General features: G+C 30.0%; 1 protein-coding gene across 1 annotated transcript in view; it reads right to left on the minus strand.

Annotated features, from left to right (window-relative positions):
* LOC118189658 (ras-related protein Rab-30-like) overlaps positions 1-23,208 on the minus strand; it is a 65,868-nt gene that overhangs the window by 13,548 nt on the left and 29,112 nt on the right. Inside the window, exon 5 of the mRNA XM_035360320.2 lies at positions 916-22,452. Coding sequence (XP_035216211.1) covers positions 22,190-22,452 — 263 coding nt within the window. The 3' untranslated portion in view covers positions 916-22,189. The remainder of the gene's footprint in view (positions 1-915; positions 22,453-23,208) is intronic.

The raw sequence follows: 23,208 nt of genomic DNA on the forward strand, positions 1-23,208 counted from the left end.
AGTATTTCTCATTCAATTAATTCAGTTCTCACTTCGCGACAAGGCAAAAATACATAAAAACTCAAAATATCTGTATTAAATTTACGAAGTAAATCTTAAACGCTTATTTCCTCGAAAAAATTCAAGAAAGCATTAAGCATGATTTATTTGGCAATAATAAATGAATGCGTTATCTTTGTTGTTGCGAAGCTAAGTTTCTCTAGATTGGCAACAAATCCACTAGTCTCCTGTTTCAAATGTAAACATCAATGGCCGCCATCAAATTAGGCTTAGCGGCACTTAAACAATTTTAAAATTGTTGATAATTCTAAAAATATTGCATACAGATTTACTAAAGGCATAAAACCCTTAACCGGAAGATAAAAACAACATAATTCAATCATTTTTAAAGCAGAAAAATGTACAATTTACAAACACATAAGAGTAAAGAAACTGAGATCACTGAGCCGGGTAACAGAGTAGATATAAATATTTATATACGTTTGGCGCGACCGATTGAAACCAAAATACGAGGTGCACATCTACATGTTATAGCAGTCTTATATACAAAAGTTCAACGTTCTGAGGCTACTCGTTTTTGAGTTATGCGAGATACGTACATACGCACGTACTTACATACGTTCGTACAGGCACCACGAAAAATTCTTTTCAGAATTCATTTTAAAGTAGTTTTTTTGGAGGAAAAGAGTCTTTTATTCTGTCCTTACGTACAGATATCATGCAAAAACATCCTTAAATTGCATTTGAAAGCGGTCAAAGTGGATATTTTCGTTGAAATATGCTGCCTGAAGCTTTTCGCGATTACAATACTTCCTTTTTACTTCGTACAAGGAAGTAAAAACAACCAATGTATTAAAGTTAGTAAAACTAATTCTTGTAACAGAAATTTTGTTAAATTCAAGCAATAAATCTTACCTGAAAAAAATTAAGAGGGTAGATGTTGGAAGAATCACATCGTATAACAGCCTGTTAACAATTTCCAATAGTAATTTTCCAATTTACACAAACACTAAAAAAGAAAAAAAAAAAAAAAACTCCCAAACATTTTCTACTGAATATGTAATAAACATTTAAAGAATGTGATTTAAAAAAGCATATTTGAATTATTGAAGAATCCATATGAAATTTTTATGGAATTCCATTTTTTTATGAAATCATTTAGCACTGAAAACATATGACCCAAAAGAAAGATACCTGTTTACCTCAATAAAACATATAATACTGCAATTAAAACTAATAAAAATATACACAAATACACTTAATATCTTGATTACTGTAACTGGTGTAACACCTCTGCATATCAAGTAAAAATGTAAAAATCTACATAAAAAATACATAAATATACCATGCTTGAATAACACATACTGATAGGTGGAAAACAAAAGAGAAAGTAAATATAATATTATGTGTGCGTGCATACACACATAAACAAAATGCTTAAACTAAACATTTATCATTTATATTTAAAATAAAAGTGACTCAGCTTTCCAGAATAACAACCAATGTTCAAACTTCTGTCAATCTAAAATACATGAATAGTCAAACAAACTTAACTGTAAAAAAAAGAATGTCTTATAATAATTTTTATACACACAAATACAAAGGTAAAGCTCTTGATTTAAAGATATTTTTATACCATGAGGTAAAAAAATAACAGCCAAATGTCAGCTACAATATCTGAAATCTGTGCGCTTACTACAGGATAACAGACTTGCTACCAAATGTAAGAGGAACTGTTAATACCCATAACCAGGACATTGTTCAGGCATTTATACCACAAAGAAACTAGCTTTTCCAAATTTCATTAATTTGGATAAAATGTAATGTATGTATATTCAATTCCTTGTTTGTATAACGATTAGAAACTTTAAAGCAAACTTAATTTGGTGAAGATTTTGAATAAAACTACTGTGTGACAAGACACTGGTTCCTCTTCTCCAGGAACAAAAAATTTTTTGTGAAACATAAAAGAAAGCATAGGGAAAAAGAAATGTAACACTTATATGTCGAGGAAAATAGTTATGGAATGTGAAAAAGTTAAATAACTGAATTTTGAAAGCATTAGGTAGAATTGGATTAGGATTAATGTCAATTACTAAAGAGGATACATATTTGCAAAAGCTTCAGAAAAATCCAATTCACCAACTGAAGAAGCTTCATAGATAATTTTTGCAGAAGTTAAAACTGTGATTGCACAACTATGATTAGTTATTGAAGATAGCTTATTTCTTTTTTTCAAACATATGATCAATACTCCTTGATCTGAAATTTGAATGCTCTTTTAGTTTGGCCAGTGTATGCCAAGCCACACTAGAAATATGAGGAGACAAAATAATCTTCAAATCAAACGTTTTACCAATTTAAAAGATAATCAGTTATCACTTTTCATTTTACCTCAAAGAAAGGTGTTCAAACCCGAGAGTAAGTTTGGATATTTTTAAGTATATAGTGCCTCTGTTACATGGGGCATTTAAAATATATTACAAATCTTCTACAGTGGTCTAGTGGGAGAACTTCTGATTCATACTCCAGGAGATTCTCCTTTAAAACTGGGATGGAGCTGCACAAATATTCGTACCTATAAGGTTTCACAAGGCTCGATTCAACAACAGATGCAACTCTTGCCTTTTAGAGAACATTCAGACGATGGTATAGTTTTCATAACAGGCATAAACCAAACTTCTGTTCCTAAGCAACCAGCTATTGCTACATTGCGAAAATTGGCATAAGAAATTTGTCTAAATGTTCAAACTTGAATTTTATGCTAACCTGCTCATATAAAAATAAATCAATCACAGTGAAGCAAACATGATCTGACATACAGTTGATGATTCCCCCGAGTCAGCTGCACATTCACTCATGCACAACTTTATTTTCTCTGACTAGCTATAATTTTAACCTTGTTCCCCAAGTATGACCAAAGTTAAATGACTTTTACACCTTATGACTATAACAACTGTTACAGCTACACCATTGCCTGAACATTCCTTTATCCACAAATTCATAGAATTGTTCAGATATAACTGTTGGACAAAGTCACAACACACACAGTTTTTTCTACAAGATTCATTTAAAAATATTACAAGAATTCCTTCCAGTGGAGCAGGAACAGATGTAAAAATTTAAAATCCTCATTTTGAAAGGTATATAAATTTAATACACGAAAATAAGAGATTTCAAAATCAATATAATGAAGCAAGCATAATGTACATAAATTACACAAATAAAACTGCACTTTGGATTACAATACATATGTCCATTTCTGACGTGCAAGCAAAATGTACATAAGTACGCATATCAAACTGCATTTGGGATTACTACATGTTTGTAGTGATGAGATTTTTGGCTGAGACTGTTGAAATCCAATGACGTTTAGTGACGCACTAAAATATTTTACCGAACTGCAATGAAAACAAGCATAATTACTGGTTATGGAATGGAACTTTTGATGAAAAGATATTTCTGGCAGTCATTGTAGTAGTTGAGATATTTAGGAGAACACACAGTTGACATCTTTGACCGATGACCAGGTGGCGAGAGCCTAACTGTGTGGTAGATGGATGAATTGATTTGCACACAAACATGACCTGAGTTAATTTATAATTTATTTTTGAACATTCTTGGAAGATACTTTTCCCACATCACTACATTACAGTGGTGAATAAGCATGCTAAAGTTATCTATATGTAAAATATAAAATATCTACCTTTCTAATAATAAATCAACAATTGCCCTCTAACTCTTCGAGCATAATCCCCTGTAATATATAAAATATCTACCTGTCTAATAATAAATTTAAAAAGAGCCAAATATAAAATATCTTCCATTCTAATAATAAATTAAGAATAGCCCTTTAACTCTTCGAGCATGCTCGAGCAATTAAAGAGCTATTGTTAACTTATTATTAGAAAGGTAGGAATTTTATATTTTACATATTATCTCACTCTTTACACCCTTTCCCCCCTTTTCTTTGTGAAACTTAACATTGTCTGGTCGCTGCTTGGTTTCCTCTACTGTTTCAGAAATGTAAATATGTCACAGATAAATCCTGATGTGCTTATTTGCTACTGTAGTATAGTGATGTGAAAAAAAATATTTTTCAAGAACGTTCACGAATAAATTATGTATTAAAATCTCTCTTCATCAAAAGGTTCAGTCCATCATCCCAAATGATGCTTTTTTTCATCACACACACACACATGTCCATTTCTGACATTTGAAATGTGAATATGTCAAACAACAATGGACAGATTACATAATTTTACAGAAAATAAAATTTTACCATCACTTTGCATATGTAAAGCATATCCATATGTAAAGTGAAATAAATATACAGAGTTCTAGATGGAATTAAAACTGTTATCAACTTAACAATCTTTGGACAGAGTAGAAGTCATACTAAATAGTAAAAGAAGTTATACCAATATTCAAGGAAATTAAAATACTGGAGTTTGAACATAATTTAGCTGTTCAAGATCGGCGCTATATTTAAAAGCATTTTTAATTTGTACATAGTCATACAGATCTTAAAATCACACAGGAAAATAAAGGCATCTACGGACAAACACATTACCATGCAATATTTTGTTTTAAATATGGCTAACACTGTCTGGCCCCAAAGTAATGAGAATTTTTTTTTTGGGGGGGGGCTCAGCATATGAGGGTTAAGAAAGGAAAATAGAGGATTAAAGTAGGTAAAGGGAGAATTTTTTCTTTCCTACTCAGTATGTAAGGAACAAGAAAGGAAAATATAGGATCAAAGCAGATAATTGGAGAATAGCAACATCTCCACTCATTACCGAAGTATGTAATTATTTTTTAATGATGTCATAGGCAAAAATATAGACAGGTCTTAAGCTTAATTACACAATGAAGTTTGGGAAATCTGGTATTTAAATTATGTAGCTGTGTATACGATATGACGATAGTGTTTTTTATTCTAGTCGATATTTTAAGATGACACAAGGCATTCATGAGTAGAAGGAGAAAGTTGAGGTTAACCAGTGTGCATGCCCATTCTGCAACTTCAAAAAACGAGAGTAATGTGACTCATACAAGTCCAAAGTACCTTAAAGCTACTTAAGCAATTAAGAAAAAGAGTTACGCATGCTTGTCATGAAACTGCAAACACATGCTTCCATCACCATTCCTACGTGCTTAAATTACAAATCATTACCTATAAAGTCATTTTATCTCAAGAAAATACCACAAGAATTTTCCATTCACTCCACTGCCCTGCCATGGCTCTGTTTTCCTCCTTTTAGTCTTCACACTCAAAATCTACGTTAAAGTATATTACTTAATGATAACTGATAACATTCAGGCCTCTGCAATGAGAGCTTTAAAAAATTTTGCAAACAGAGTTCTGCTGCTGCCATAAAGACTAGCAGCAATGCTGGAATTGCTACACACATCTGTTTGATCACAAGGCAATAAATAATGCCACAAAAACAATAAATGCTAACTGCATGCATGTTCAAAAACAACAAAAACAATTTTTAAATCATTCTCATTACTTTTGGGACAGGTAGTCTATATTTACCCATATCCACATTGATATAGGACTATTAAATTTTATAAATACAATAAAAATATATAACTATGAAATTTTCCACTAAAAGAATTATTTTATTACACATGAACTCAAAAAATATAGCTGTACATAAAATTCCTCGATTATTTCACTCACTTTAATAACACAAAATATTTAAAGTTTTACACTGGTCATAACAGTGAATGAGCCCAAACTATGATAAGTTACAATTTCACTATATTTGGATTTTTTTAATTTAAATTTGCACAGTAAAAGAAACTGCTGGGTTTCCTTCTAAGAGGCACTTCTTTAAATTTATTATAAGTACAAGCCTAACAACCCAAAATTAACTTATTAAATTAATTTTTATGAGCAATTCTGAGAAAACATGCAACTTTTAATTTGATTCAATCAAAGGCATGTGCGACTCATTCAAGGCATGTAAATCAAACATAATTACACTGTAGCAAATAAATGAAGAAATACAGTTCCTCATGTAGTTTTTGAAGGAGACAAATTGACAGGATGTAAATTCTCATTGCCAAACCATTACATATATAAACCTCAAATAATTAGAAATTACTTTGTAAAATTACTTTTTATTAAAATTACTTTGTAAAGATAATGCATATTCAATTTCTTACACATTTAATTTCACCAAATTGGAAAAATTTATCTTTGTTTTATCCTGAAATTAATTTCAGGTTGCACAGATAAAAAATATAACCAGTACTCAAGGGATTAATTAAGAATTTGCAGCTTACTTTGAAATACTGGTAATAATAATTTTTCTACTTTTGTAGTTTTTTTTTTTTTTTTCCTCTTTGTTTGTTTGTTTGTTTGTTTTTTGTATGGATGTGAATAAAGAATCAAACACGTTTCATTTAGGCTTCCACTTTTTCTTCAGAGGAATTACCATTACATTCAAAAATATAAATTAAGACAGATTTCATGATATGTTCTAAGAGTAAAAACTTTTAGCAGTAACAAATTATCAAGATTATTAAAAAAAGAATTAATATTTCAAAAATTTGAAAACATTACTTTTTCACATAAAATGTGACTGCAATATATATATATATATATAAAGTAATTTAAAAAAATATTTTAAAACCTACACAAAACTTAATTAAAAAAATGCACTAAATTATAATTGACAGAAATGGAGTAAATAAAATTATGCTTGTTTAATTAGCAGAAACTGAAATTATTTCATGTAAAGTTATGCCCGTATGCAGAATAAACGGATAAAATGACCAATATAATCTAATGAAAATACATGTAAAACCACAGATAAATTAGAAAGAAAATGCAGTTTGAAAAGGCCACATAAACATCAAGTATTCTCAGCAACTTAAGTTTCCAAAAGGAAAATAATGCAAACAAATAAAATCCTCTAGTGGGAAAACATTGGTACCTGAATATATAGTCAGTGTGACAGAACAAGCAGTGAGTGGCATTGTATGTCTTTATCAGAAGGCACAGGATTAATTTCATTAGTTGCATTTTTATTTATAGTTAGCTTAGTTATATTTTAGTTATTAATTAGTTTAACTGCCTAGTTAGTTCTATCAATAAAATTTGACATGCATCCCTAGTTTGTTTCAAACACAGAAAAGTATTCAACAACTACAAACTTCAGATGACGTCTTAAGAAGGACTTTCTCAGCTAGAATCCTAATAGATTCTATTGAACTTCCTTCAAAATTTGTAGTATCTCTAGACTGATTCACTGCACAGAGGATAGACTTAAAGAGCTTTCAAATTTTATATCAAAGAAATTAAACATAGATGCGAAAGAGATTTATAAATTTTCTCTTGTCAAAAACTTCCCTGTAGTTTTCCCATCTATCCAAATATCAAAAAATATTGCTAATTTATTTAGGGATTCAAACTTTTTTCATTATCCATCTTTTGAAGATTTAATACTTTTATTCTATGTTTTATATTTTTACTTTAAAGAATGGCATTATAACAGTTTAAGAACTTCCTAAAAATGGCATTATAGCAGTTTAAGAAACTTCCATATCTATCTTATGAACTAATTTTCTGATGAAAGAAAGTCAATTTCTACTCCAAAAATGCATTCAGCCATTTTTCATGTTGCTACTAAATGTTAATTATACATTGTTTAACATAATCTATATTACTAGTCTATGACAGCATTTATCAGTCTGAGGTCCATGGACCAAGCAAGAGTGATCCTCGAAGCCTGCCCTTGTGGTCCTCTTAAATTTCAAAAAAAGACAAAAAATTTAAATCCATATTTACGGCGTATACCAAACTACAGCTGAAAATCTCAGAGTTTTGAAATTCCACATGGAAACTGTCATTGCTTTTCTTTTCTCAAAACAGATATTTTATCAAATTAATAACAGGTTACCCTGTTTACAGACTTACCAATCTAGTATTGGTGACAAAAGAGGGATTTAAAGCACTATGTTGCTTCTTATCAAGATATATCCAAACACAATATAGCAGGAAGAGAATCAGCCAGCTCATCCACCTCATTCTGAATACCAACAATTATTTAAGTTTTAATTAATAAGATTAGACAAACTCTGATAATTATTAAGAACAAAGATAAATTTTCTTCTATTAACTTAAAATAAAATTAAATGAATTTTATATAACTGTATTTTAAACATATAAGTACACTGGTAATAAATAACATATGCTGAAAAATTGTTTTCAATGAGGACATTAATAAGGTGGCTTACAGAATATTCTAATTTATACAGGTGGTTCCTGTTTAAAAAAAGGTTTGAAAAATGCTTGTTTATGCGATAAACTATAATTTGTATTACTAGTTTTTAATAATTTATGTATTTTATTTAATGCTTGCATATAGAAAACTACTTAGTAATACTAATTATACTCTTAAAGTAATAACTAAATAAAATAAAATGAGACTAATCTTACGACATTATCTGGATGGTAAAATTAGCAGTAGCAAATTAGGTAAAATGCATATCTTTTCGAAAATAGAAATATCCCTTCAGATAAATCATGCTTAATAAAACTGAGAAGGTGGGAGAAAAACTAAAGGACTTTACAGAATTCTATAAAAATTATATATAAATCAATTCAGTCAATTTTTATTGATTCAATATTCAATCAATAAAAATACAATTCAGTAGCACCTAGTATGGACAAAAATATGCCTTTACGATACCAGCTAATACTGGAAGTATGAAAAATAGAAAATTATCATCAAAAATCTATACAAATAAAAATTATATTTAATATAACTTTCGGGATCCTGAAAACTGGTTAAGTAAAATGTTTTGAGGTTAGTTACTTTTAAAAACATTTACAATACATACATACAGAAGAAGCTATTGTTACAATATATTTGTCTGATTCCATCTTCTTCCACATATTCAGCTGATTTTCATAAAAGGTCTTCCAAAAAGACAAACAAAAATATAATAAAATTTCCATGCATTTAAAAGGGAAAAAAGAAAACCATTACAAGAACTTTAACAGGTTAAATATGTAAAAAAGGGGAAAATACAGTCAAGAAACTGTAGAAAATGAGAACACATTTTTCTTGCATACAGCCTTCTAAGAGTTCCTTGATCTACAATTTTTGTCAATTACATTCTTTAGAACATGCAGTCAATATGATTAAAAAAAATTTGATCATCAAAATATCATTGACTAGATTTCTGTTAAACTCAACAACACAACTTACATACAGCATTTAAGTAATTCAGAAATAGAATTTAGACTTCAGAACTACTAAGTACAAAAATATACCTGGATAATTTTTGCAAACATTTATAGGCAGTATATCAACAATTTCTGAAGACAATTCAATAAAAATTACACACATCATATAATTCAATCCCCAAAATTTTACCACTTTAAAAGATATGCCAATGTAAGTTAGCTGCCTTTTTTAAAAAATAAATTAATTTTTAAATAAAGCTGAATATTTACATAAAAATAAATATTTAATATGCTTCATTCTAAGATTATTCAACAAAAGAGTAAAAACTATAAAAACATATATATCTTAAAAGTATTCAACAACTACAAACTTCAGATGACGTCTTAAGAAGGACTTTCTCAGCTAGAATCCTAATAGATTCTATTGAACTTCCTTCAAAATTTGTAGTATCTCTAGACTGATTCACTGCACAGAGGATAGACTTAAAGAGCTTTCAAATTTTATATCAAAGAAATTAAACATAGATGCGAAAGAGATTTATAAATTTTCTCTTGTCAAAAACTTCCCTGTAGTTTTCCTGTAGTTGTTGAATACTTTTAAGATAAAAAGAGTAGTTATAAGTACAGAGATGGAATAATTAACTCCACTTATGGATTGCATGAAAAATCAATCATCCATTAGAAGTAAAAACCATAACCAGTGGTTTAAAAGAAAATCCTTTTGCCACTTAGATACTTGCTAGAACAAATTTTAAAAACAAATGAACAAATTCTGAAAACAAATGAACAAATTCTAAAACATAATAAAATAAAAATAGCTAACATGAATTTTTATGCCAAACTTGGGATAAATTTAGCATAACAGTACATGCTAATAACAGTTATGTTAAATTTAGAATAACCATTATAAACATTTACAGATGATTTGTTCGAAATAAAAAAACAAATAAAACTGATGTACACTAAACATATGCAACAGAAACAATTCTGAATATAATATCACTCTCAGAATAGCTTACATTAGGAAAAATTACAAATTTGAAAACTACATAGCAACTGCAAAAACTTTTTTATACAAATACCGTATTTGACGGCATATAAGACGCACTTTTTTTCCTAAATTTGGTCTCAAAAAAGTTACCTGCGTCTTATACGTGAAGGACACAGGTTAACTTTCAATACTGAATGCTATTTTTAGCCCGGATAAAGGTCTAGACACACATAACTTTTTCTACATCTACATGTGTGTGGCCTTCTAACTAAGGGTGCGTCTTATATGCCATCAAATACGGTAGTTATTCTTTTAATATGATGCACTATACTGTAAAGAATGAAATTACAATAAATTTCATTAAACATCAAAGCTTATAGCATAGAAGCAACGGAATTTACAAATTTTGATACAAATAATTTTGGTAAAGTTACATAAGAGACCAAGGAAGTTTCACAAAACAATATCAAAAATTCAGAACTGTACGTTTCCAGGCTAATTTACCATACTTTCAGACTCACCAACATTCTGTCAAGGTTATGCATAAATGGCATTGTGCACATATTCTTCTGCCAAAGATAAAGACATATAGTTCACAGCATGGACTTTTGTGATAAATTAGCTTTGACAGATATATATATATCTTCAGTAAGCAAGGTAATTTAGTAATAAACTGCCTAACACTTGAGCTAAAGCTGCAATGTAATAAAATAATAATTTATTTTCTAGTAGATTATTAGAATATATATATATATATATACATATAATATTGGCACTGGAAGCAGAAGCCTACGGCAATTAATAACAAAATTTTTTTTTAAAAAAAGTGTAAAATGTAGAACACTGTGGAACCACACAATAACTTATGAAAGTCCCTAATCAATAATCCTAATCCAAAATTACTTATGAAAGTCCTTAATCTACTCCAAACCATCTATAAAATGCTCTCTTTCCAAAATCTTCATTTCAGCTTAAGACATACAATACAGTTTAAAAGAATAAAAAAAGGGAGGCTAAAGTTGGTTGCAAAATATGAAAGCTTATAACAAAATAGAAAGCTCTTTTATGTGAATATTTATTTAAATATTCACACATTTTAAAACCAATAATATGCCAAGTTAAAAACACATGAATTTGAAGCTTTTCAGATTATGATATTTTTGGCAATATGAGCCCCTTTATTTAAATACAAAGAATTTAAATTCTTACTCAGTCTTAAAAAAAACTTTCAATTAATAAGTTATTTTTCACACTGCATACAATTTCTTTGGGGAGAATGGAGAGAATGAGTTAAATGTCCTCGGGAATAACTGTTAAAATTATATGACTTTCATCACTTTAATGCACAAAACATCAATTATTAATATGCATAATGGATACAGTAGTATATTAATTTTAAGTAAAATAAATTTTCGAATTTTAGCATTTCTATGAAGGGGAATTAGAAACCCGTCTTTCTGTACAAATGTTTATCTAACATGTATGGTATCTAGGATATATCAATTCAAAAGTTTACTTACTATAAAAAACATTCCTCAGGAAAATTTTGCCTAAATTTAATCAATGCTGGTATAACAGGAGGTGGCCAGAGCACTAAAATTAAACAGGCATCAATTATTTAAAAAATAAACCAGTCTTTTTTTCTCTAGTAGCAATAAAAAGTTAAAGGCTGTTACAGTACGAAGATTTCTCCATCCAAACACAATTTTAATCATATACCGGTAAAAATTTTTTCTGCTTGACTAATTCAGCAGTGAAAAGCCCTTTTTCATACACACAATTTTCTTGTGGGGTCATGAAGTCAAGTTTTGTACATATAGGCCAAGTTTTGTACAAATAAGAACCAAGTTTTGCAACAAGCTGTTATGAGATATTTAGTACCTCACTTTTATCAAATAATTCATTTACAAGGAATCATAATTAAATCAAATTCTGCATCTAATATGAAACCTGTCTTAGCAACAGTAAGCTACTAGATAATCATATTAAGTGTTGGTTGGTACAATTTAGACAATTTAATTATTTTAAAATTGTTTTTTATTTTTAAAAGATGAATTGGAGGCACCAAAGTTTGGGGAAAATGGGGTTACAACTTATTACATAAACAATAAATCATGAACAAAATTTAATTTTACTTCAAAATTCAAAAAAGCAGTAATATACAGCAAAATCTTTTGTAACTGTCACTGATTTAATGTTTAGATAATGGTGGCCAAAAAGTAGATCAGAGTTGCAGTGCCTCAAAATAATGGCTCTGATCAAAATTTTCGGCAGATAAATTCTGCTGGCCCCTCAGGTTTCATAAAATTCAAATGACCTTTCCCGCTGCTTGCCTATTGACATTTGTGCCTGGCAAGGTTGGCACTAGGTATTTTGCCACCTAGTGTAATCTTTGCAACTACTAAATTCTGCTATTGTGTACCTAGATTCTAAAAAATTTTCTACCTCTGAATTCTGCCACCAGGTGTGACTGCACTGGCTCTGATGCCTAGTAAGTACTACTCACACATATTATAAAAACCAACATATTTTTCTGGTTCATATAGGGTGCATCAGAAAAATGTATACACACTTTGAACTGTCATAGAAAATTTATTTTCCAACCTATAAGGTTAATTTTCCAGGAAAAGTAAGTCTAGTTACTCTTTTCGTTTTGAATGTAACTGGAGAAAAGTACCTAACAATGCTAGCTGATTCCATTTTACCTGCCATTCTCCAATGTACGGTAATGCTAATTTTTATTACCAATAAGACGGCAATATTCTGCACTACCATAAAAATGTGGGAGAATACCTAGAACAAAATGTACCAGGCCATTGGATGGGACGTATGGAATCAATCGCGTTTCTTGCATGATTTCCAACTGCTCTTATTTTTTATGGGGCACAAGATCAGATGTCTTATCATCAACCATGTAACTTTGGAACACTTTCAGATGAGATTCAAGCGGTGTGTGCAAAAATTCCATTCGGCACTTTGGTGCAAAGTATGGAATCAGTCGTAACTCGTACTCAGAAATGTCAATATAAAAGGCCACCATTTTGAACAATTACTTTAAACACCATTTGGAATGTTCAGTTTAATCAGAAAATACGCTTTTTTCATACTAAACTATAGCCTTCCTTTTCCAGAAAAGTTTCTTGTAGGTTCGAAAATAAATCTTCTATGACAGTTCAAAGTGTGTATAAAATTTTCTGACACATTCTGTATATCTGGGAAGATTTTAATGGCCACCTTCTATATACAGACACACATATATGTACAATATACACATTACACAGGTGCATATAAGCCATACATGCATACACATATGCACAGCCTATACATATAGTAGCCAAGGGGTTAAGACCACTGAACACTGGTAGTTCAAACTGAAACTGAACCTCAGTGAATGGGCTAGCTGCAGAGCAGATTTCACCACTAAAACATGGATTTGAGCCATTTTCCCTAAAGAAGTCTCTCATAAAGGTATTCCTTCCCGTGTTCATGTAACCTGAATACTCATATGCATATGTCTATGATATATACATAAGCATATAAGGTAAATTCCCTTTCGTTTTCCTTCAAGAGTGGAATGTTAGCTCAGAGAAAAAAAAAATTAGTATGTTTTGCATGATTCACTTGCTTTGTTAAGTTCAATGCTAATATTTGGTTGTGCTTTACTTTTACAATGTATAGAAAAAAAAAGAGGGGGAACTGCTTCAAGATTTTGATAATGAAGCTTTCAGTGACAGTGATTCCGAATGTGTAATTGCTAATGATAGAGGAACAGATGTGTCTTTCTTTATAAAACTTCAGTCTGTTTCAGAAGATAATAGGGACTCTCATGCCTCCATTTTTTTCAAAATAATGTTACTGGATTTCATCAAGAAGGATTAGGTGTAACTTGAGATGATCTTGATATTTCAATGAAAATGGATGCCTATTCTATTAAAGGAATTAACGTTACAAAAGAAGATGCAATGACGAAACTGATTTTTTGAATGGTTATTTCAGATATATTTATTTGATATAACATTCGGAAGAAATAAATATGTCAAACAAATTCTTGAGTAAAGAGAAAATGTTTCTGTAATAGCTCATTCTGAGAAATGGAAAGATGTGAGCACATTGGAACTGAGGAATTTCTTAGTTTTAAATTTAGTGATGGAGTACACTTATAAAGAGATTTTAAAAGGCTACTTGCAACGAGATGATCAAAAAGCCATTTTTTTTTTTTTTTTTTTTTTTTTTTTTTTTTTTTTTTGAAAAAACGACGGCAAGAGACCTATACCTTAGCAATCTTTGATATTTTGATAACACAGTAGCATGAAATAAAGATGATCCTGAGTATGACCATGTGTGGAAAATTTGAAATGTCTCTGAAATATTAAATTCTCATTCCAAAGGAACGTATGATCCTACAGAAGAACAAAGAACTTGCTGTTGAATAAATTATCATTAGGCTTAGCAATCTTTCACTGAATCATCTCCCTCTCCCCCAAAAAAAATTAGTACTTAGGTCTACAAACTTGCAGATTAAAAAAAAAAAAAAAAAAAAGGTGCACTTTCAACATACACGTCTTCCTGAGAAATAAGGTCTTGCACACTGAAAAAAAATATCCTGTACACAGAATTGTAACACCGGACTTACACTTTTTATGGACAATTTCTTTTTATCCCTTCAGTTGCTTCTTGAACTTGAATACAAAGATCAAATAGACAGCTGCGGTAATATTAGGTCAAATTGAAAACATTATCTGAAGAATCTGGCTTCTTTCGAATGAAAAAAGTGGAATGTGGGGAACTGTTTTCACAGGGTATGATAGCAACATGCTAGAAGGATAAACAAGAGGTATTTATGATAAACTGCATGCATAATCCACCCAGACAATTAGAAATTTACCACAAAAGCCAGCAGGAATAACTAATTACAATGCCACTATGGCTCAAGCAGATCTCAGTCACCAAATGGCTAATAGCTACACATTTGGGTAGAAAACTCTGATGAGAACAAAAAAAAAAAAAAAAAAATATCTTCTCACTTATTAGATCTGTCTATTTTGAACACTTTCATTATATTCAAATAGAAATGTCTTGGAACAAACCATAAAAGTTTTAGTCAGAATTTAATTTATCCAATGTTTCAGAAAAGTTTTGCTCAAGAACCAGAAGTAATATTATTGCTTAGAACTCCACAGTCTGTTAAATGCAAACATACAATCAACAACCACAAGCACTGGCTACTTCAAATCAAAATTCAGGCATGTTGTATAGTTTCTAGAAAAAATGGAATTGAGAAAAGAATTTCTATTTCATGCAATAAATGTCACATTAGAATTTGTATAAATTGCTTTAAAATTTATTATGGTGGAAGAATTAAGACAGATACACAAATTTAATTCGAACCCATTTATTATACTTGGGACTTAGCTTATCATGTTAAACACATAAATTAAAAAAACAAAAGGTTGGAAAGCTCATTTTGGGGCTAAAATTTGAAAATATGATTCATGCATATTTATTACTCAACCTACAAACCCCATATATACACACACATATGTGTACAGGGTGGTGATGAAAAACTTCCCCCAGTACATGAACCTTCGCAGCCTATCTCTTCAAGCAATTGAAAAGAAATTTCAAATATTGTTACAAAGTATGCACTGGAGATTGTGATGATTTAAAACAATAGAGCTGTTATGGTTCCAGCTACAGTGAAGAAATTTTTTAATTTCCGAATGGCAACACCCACTTTTTTCTTGCATAAAAAGTGCACTGAAAAACCATAAATGGCTTTGGAATGATACACGTATGACAAAAATTTCTGGCATAAAACACTTGTGAAGAAGAGCATTGTAAAGGACCAATGACAAGATTGTTAGCTCTACCAGGTTTCATTCCCTGATGTCTTATTGAATAACTGCATAAAACTTGTTTTTTACCTCCATTTAAAATGAACATATGGGCTAATTCCACACAGAAAGTCCTTAACGATGTTATTTGTCCATATAGGCAAACACTGCTAGTATATTTCTGCATAATCATACAATCCCACCTATCCAGTTTATCTCATTTCATATTTTACTTATGACTGAATTCCTTTTCAGTATAGTTGCTTTTTAAATATAAGAATGAAATTGCCATTACTGTGGTGAATGAGAAAAAATGTTTTGTTCACATTTATAAGGTCAATATAAGCACATACACTCTGTACATAATGAAAATATAAGCAAAATACATGCATAATAGCATCTACGTTTTAATGAGATATCTATCCGTGTATGAAACTTCGGACTTGTGAAGGATATTTTGAAAGAAACTGGTTATATTGACATTACACACAAGGCCACATAGCCAGCTTGTTCACCGAGATGTGAACTGAGTCCAACTATCCATGTTCATCGATTTTACTGCTCAACCACTGCTGATGGGCCTAGATAAATAAATTTTTAAAATACAGGAAATCCATTCGAAATTTTATATTACTATTCATTTCTCCAATTTTTGAGTTACATCAAAAATGCATATTTTCCATTTTTATCATAATTTTTGCATTTAATATTGCCATCTGAAATATGCATTAAAGGTTTCTTTTAAACAAAAAAAGAATAAAATAATAATAATAAAACCTATTATTACAAAAATGCAAGAAAGAAAAACAGTGAAATTTTTTGAATGCTGAAATATTTGCTACAGTAAAATGTTTTTTTGCCAATTAGTGCAAGGCAATTGACATTAAGATTTTATAAAAAAATCTAGGAATAATTTTAGCTTATACATATAGATATATATAAACCAAATCCTCCTATATTTTTGTGATATTAGCTTCTTTTTTCATTCAGTATTCTTTATAATATTCTCATTTACTTAAAAAAAATTACTTTTCAAACAGAATGTATAAATTCAAATTGTTAATATATATTTGTAATTCTAAACTACATTCAGTGTGAAACCAAACTGATTACAGTGAATAGAGCTGTTATGGTTCCAGTTACAAAGTGTTATGGTTCCAGTTAAAGTAAGCACCGATTTTAGGCATAGCTAAATATTTCTTACCAAGGCTATTTTCAGTATAGGGCAGATTTTGTCATTATTTCAACTATGAAATAGCAACTTTGTGGGTTTCTAGTTTAGGGGAAAGAGGCAGCAGAAAAAAGAAAAATTCCTTTGTTTTACCTAGTCTCTTATCTGAATATTAACAAAGGCGAACACTTAAAGGAAAGGTTTTTAAAAAGCAGATTCCCTTTGCAATCTGAGATGAAAGTGCAATGAAACTGCATTTCTATTTACCAACTTTTTAAGTGAAACCTTTCCATACTTAACAAATTTTAAAGTTAAACCAGTAACATCAAAATAACTTCACTTCTGAAAGTCTAAATTTAAATCAAATCCAAAATTGAGGCCAATGAGGCAAAAAATAAGTAAGGGGCAAAGAATGTGGCAATACTCACTGTCATATAGAAAGCTGTGCCACATGCCCACACCTTTCCAGAATATGACTTCCCCTCCCACAATACTCCTAGCAGCTCAATGGCTTCTTTCATAAACCGAACAGACAGAACCTGAAAGTTACACTATCAAACTGCATTCAGATATGTACAATACACTCCATATGATGTCACTACAGCTACTCCCATTTAATGAGCAGGGTGAGAGATTTCTTACTTTTAAGTTAAGACTGGAATTGCTGAAGAAAATAGAAGAACAAGAGAAATAGAGGAATCAGCGGAATGAAATTTATGAAGGAATGGGAAATTGGAAGCTCAAACAAGATGCCAAACTTTAGAAGAGAGTTTGTATTTCTGGAACAATGGTGAAAGAAAAAGGAGTGGAACTGCATGGCAAAATGAATATTCAAGGTGAGTATAGGAACAGTTTAAAGAAAAACATAAAATTCATAAGTTACATGTGTCATGTTGAAAGAGGAGTGCAGATGAAGAGTCTGTGAACGAGTGTATAATGCAGTTTCAAAGAATTATGGGTGAAAATAATGCGATTCCAAATAAATACATAATGTTGATGAGATTGTATTATGAAGATGTCTTCCCACATCAATTTTAGACTGTGCGACAAAGGACTATCTGGACTTTAAACAGAACAAGGACCACGTAATTGTTATGGTATGTACAAATGTGGTAAGCAAGTATCACTATCCACATTGCTTCAAAAATGTAAAAAAAATTGTCTACGGAGAGATTGTGATTTAAAACATGGTTTTGTTTTTTAAGAAAGAAACGTTTACTACAAGATAGAAAAGTGAATCATTTGTTGGAGAACTGCCATGCCCTGCTTCCCAATTGAAAACTTTAATGTGGATAGCATTTGTGTTATGCTTCTGCCATCCAATCAAGCAGGCTAGAATATAATGAACAACCAATTATGCATTGAAATATGTCATATTTACTTTGTCACTTGTCTGGAAAGAAGTGCACTGCATCACTGTTCGTGTAAATTGTAGTCTTATAAATGTTTGTACATGACGAGGTGAGTGATAAAAACTCCCTTAATTAAAACACATTTGGAACCTGTGTGGAAATTGGATTTAGTGGTATGCTCAACAAAGGTTAGTGTATGGGAATGCAGAGCCTAAGCTGTGCTGAAGCCTGTTTAGGGTACTATTCATTTTTTGAGATAAATCACAATTCTAGCCAGAGTGCACCAGAGTCTAAAATAAGAGCAGCTTTGGCACTATTTTATGCAATTGACTACATTTTCTATAAAAAAAATTTTTAATTTGAAAAATTTAACTTTAATAATAAGTCTTAAAATTTAATTCTAATTTCTGACTGACTGCCTACTTTTTGCTGGGAAACAAACTTTTGAATGTAGGTTAAGACTTTAACTTCTGAGCGGCCTGGGTTTTTGGATCTGTTATGAAGACCTATATTTAAAGACCCTTTATTAGCTAAATATGTACATTTACCTATTTTAGTCTCTATTTTCATAAACTTAAATTCATCAAGATGGTATTTATATTATTAATGAAAGTAAGAAAGCAAAATATCTTAAATTATAAGTTAATATATAATAAGTAACAAAAAATCTCATGACCGGATAAAGCCAGTCATGGCACTCAGATGGTTAAGGGAAGAAAAGCCCCAATCCACTTGTCAAAACCTTATTCTCCAGGATGTGCAATAGACTTGTTTGAGAATGGATAAATTTTTCATTCAAAAAAAAGTTATATAAGCACGTGATGATTTACAACTAAGACAGCTGGACTTTCACAGGAAATTGACGCTTACCTTTATTTTAAATCTACAGCTTAAAAAACTGCATAGTGCTACCATCTAGTAGCTAGAAAAGTAAACAAAAGCATTCAAAACCATTAAAAAGCACATGTGAAATAATTTATGAAAGACTGGTTGTCAGTGTAAACTTTCATAATGCCCAAGCTACACTCAGGAGGAGCCAGGATAGTATGTCTGCCCGAGTTCAGCTCAGGGAAAGCTGGGAAAGGGTTAAGTTTTAATTTCAATTATTTTATTCATTTATTTTTATTTATCTTTTCTGAGAGCATTTCATAGGGCTCCAGCACTTCTAATTTTAGAAATTAAACCCTGAGAGTAGTCACAGATGAATATAGAGAATTACGTTCCCATCTCATTTTCTCAAGATGACAGGAAAACAGTCAAACATGCACTGTGAAAAGAGTAAATAATTAGGAGGAGGAGAGTATGAAGATAATATTCAAAGCAAGAAAGTTTCACAGAAGGCAGCTGATGAAGGACTGCAGAGATAAGGTTTGTTGAGCAATGCTCATGCAGGTCAGCACACGATGTCATGAAGCTTCACTGTATATAAGGCAAATTTTTTAAATTCCAAAGACAATCTTATAAGTAGGCATTCGAAGTTTCATGACATCTCACTAAGAAATTCATTACTTTAATGTGACAATTATGTGTGGTAATTTTAAAATACTGTTAAATTTTCTTTTCCTGAAATATAAAATCATGAGCATGGATTTTAATTTCAAATACTCTGTACAATTTTCCTTATTATTTATTTAATTGTGGATAATAAATCAGGGAGAAAGATTAATAAACTTTGCTTGTTATAATTTCTGCAGACGGCATCCCAAAATTTGAACACATTACGTTCTAGAAATTTACATTCAATATTCTACAAAAATATCATTCAGAATATGCAAGGTCTCATTGCTGCCACTTATGAAAGATTCTAGTATGTATGTGCGCATACAAATATATGTAATCCAAAATTATATTAAATAAATTTAAAGCACTTAAAATCCATCTCATTTTCAGTTGGGAACAAACCATATGCAAAAGCAAAAAATGCCAAAACCAAAAATAAAAAGAAATAAAGAAATTTACATGTTTCATTGCATTTTAATCAGGGGTTGGTGCACTGAAAAAATCAATACACCAGCCCGTTTCTGAACAAAAAAGACACAAAAACGAATAAATAAAAAGAAGAAAGCAGTTAAAAATCTAATCCAACCGCATTCTGAAATCAGCAACAAGTGATGATAATATTCTAAAATAATTTACAAATATAAAATACATTTAATAGCCATCCTATATTCAATTCAGAACAAATCATGAAAGAAAAAAAAAAAAAAACAAACCAGAAGTGGAAAATTGTATGACAGATGTAAAAAATGGCAAAATGTAAAGGGGGAAAAAATTACAACTTTCACTGCATCATCATTTAGGGCAATGGTGCAATGAAAGATGTAAATATATATATACTCTTATATTTTAGTCACAAAAGCTAAAAAAGGCAATCCTGAAAAGAGGTTGGGTGCAATATTAATGCAAGCAAACTTCCCTACCTGAGAAAATTAAATTTTTGCAGCTCATAAATAAATATTTTCTCCAAAGATATAAATATTCAATAGCATTTAAAATCAATTCAAATAAATATATAAAACAGATAATAAAATAATAACATTAAATAATAAAATGCAAATTTTGAGAAAATTAATTTCATAAAATATAATAAAAGGTGGATCAACCACTGAAAAAAAAAAAAAGTGAGCAGCTATATCAAACTTCATATTAATGATAATTAGCAGGGCTATTTTTCACTGACTGGAAGAATTTAAAGCCATTTTATAATTTAAACCATATTTCCTGTTTCTGTTCACAGTAGAGCTTCAAATTTAAGCTTTTTTTAACTTAGCTTACAAACAGAAATTATCAGACATAATTGAAATTTGTAAAATAATACATATACATAAGTAAAAACACAGCATGTGTGCATTATATAAATTTATCATTCTTCTCTAAAAATGCACACAAATATATATTTTTTTTAAATTTATGCTCATCATAATTTCTTTAGTTTTCAAACTTCAATGAAGAAAAAAAAATTATATATATGAACTTTATGATTTTAAATAAATATACATGCAAGCACAGTCATGCCATAAATAGACACTTTTAATATTGAACATGAATGGAATGAAGTTTTAGACTATCAAACTAGTTTTATATGTATAAATCGAAAAATGAATATAAATTATTTCCAGTTGTGCATTTACTTTGGTATTTTTCAAACTCTTATCTATTTAAAGAAATTAAAATATGGTACCTTAAATAAATATGTAATGTTTAACTTTGCAGTTAAAAAATGTTTGTAAATTTCAACAGATACATTCAGAGACAAAATATACTATGAATACACAAACCTGTAAAAATATTAAATTATTTTACAGAAGATTTGGCAGAGTTCAAATTACATTAGTTCTTCTTTTTCTAAAACATCTAAGATGGATCAGATTAATCTTCCTAATATATACTTTATATATGAAAAGCCTAATTCATTCAGCAGTAACAATAAAAACATGTTTTTAAACCTTCCTTAGTTTCCCTTCTTTCTTTGAAGTAAACAAACATATGATATTAAGCTCTAGTAAACAAACATAAATGACTATGAATTTATATCTCAACAAATATGATAATAAATAATACGCTTTTTTGTTAAAAATACAAAACCAAATAAGTTACACAGTAAAATGCAGTATAAAATAAAGTATCACTTGTTCAAGAAAATTTACAACAATTGTGATCATGACTTTCAATGGAGTCTATATAGCCTGGAATTGAATCAAGATGAGATCTGCCATTATATCGCTGACTGCTAATTTTAGCTTCTCGTGTAAGTTTTATGGCTATCTCAGTGAAAAGTTTTTCTACATTTTCTGCTTCTTTCGCAGATGTTTCAATAAAAAACATATTGTTCTGCCGTGAAAATTCTTCCCCTTCATATGATGGAACAGCACGATCTTCTCTATCAACTTTGTTGCCTGAAAGAAATTAAGCATAACATATAATATTAGCATAACAAAACAAAATAAAGAAAAAAGATGTGATAAAAAAATCTAGTCTGTAATGCATTATTAAAAATGCAACTGATCTAATTTTATTTGTTAAACTGCAACTATACAAAGAATCTACGTAAATAAAGTAATGAAATAATAATCATTGTTATAAATACTGAAAGCTGTCACATTTGTTTAAATGCAGTAAATATAGTGGGTAGATTTTATTCACTATGAAATTATGACAGCTTCAGAATAAAAATTTGCAGATGAACAGAAAATGAATTAGAGAAGGTCACAGTACATATTATGTCAAAAAATGTCCTTATGTAGCCTTTGTTTTTTCAATATTTTTGAAAAAATAGTGGGTAGATTTTATTCACTATGAAATTATGACAGCTTCAGAATAAAAATTTGCGGATGAACAGAAAATGAATTAGAGAAGGTCACAGTACATATTATGTCAAAAAATGTCCTTATGTAGCCTTTGTTTTTTCAATATTTTTGGCTCTAAAACTTGGTAGGGTCTTACAATCAAATATTTTATATGAAATTGAGAATGAGAGGAAGGATTTTAACAACCATACTATGATGACACCATTTAAATACTAGCGAACCATATAGGTAATTATCACATATATAAACAGCATAACTACCACTAATTGTAACAGCTCTGCCTACTTGAATGATTTCACTTTCAGCTTACATTAACTATACTGGTCACTGGTATGCCTGAAAACA

This window comes from Stegodyphus dumicola, chromosome X2, assembly GCF_044657685.1.
Source record: "Stegodyphus dumicola isolate Sdum_Otavi_A_Nest chromosome X2, ASM4465768v1".
NCBI classification, from domain to species: domain Eukaryota; kingdom Metazoa; phylum Arthropoda; class Arachnida; order Araneae; family Eresidae; genus Stegodyphus; species Stegodyphus dumicola.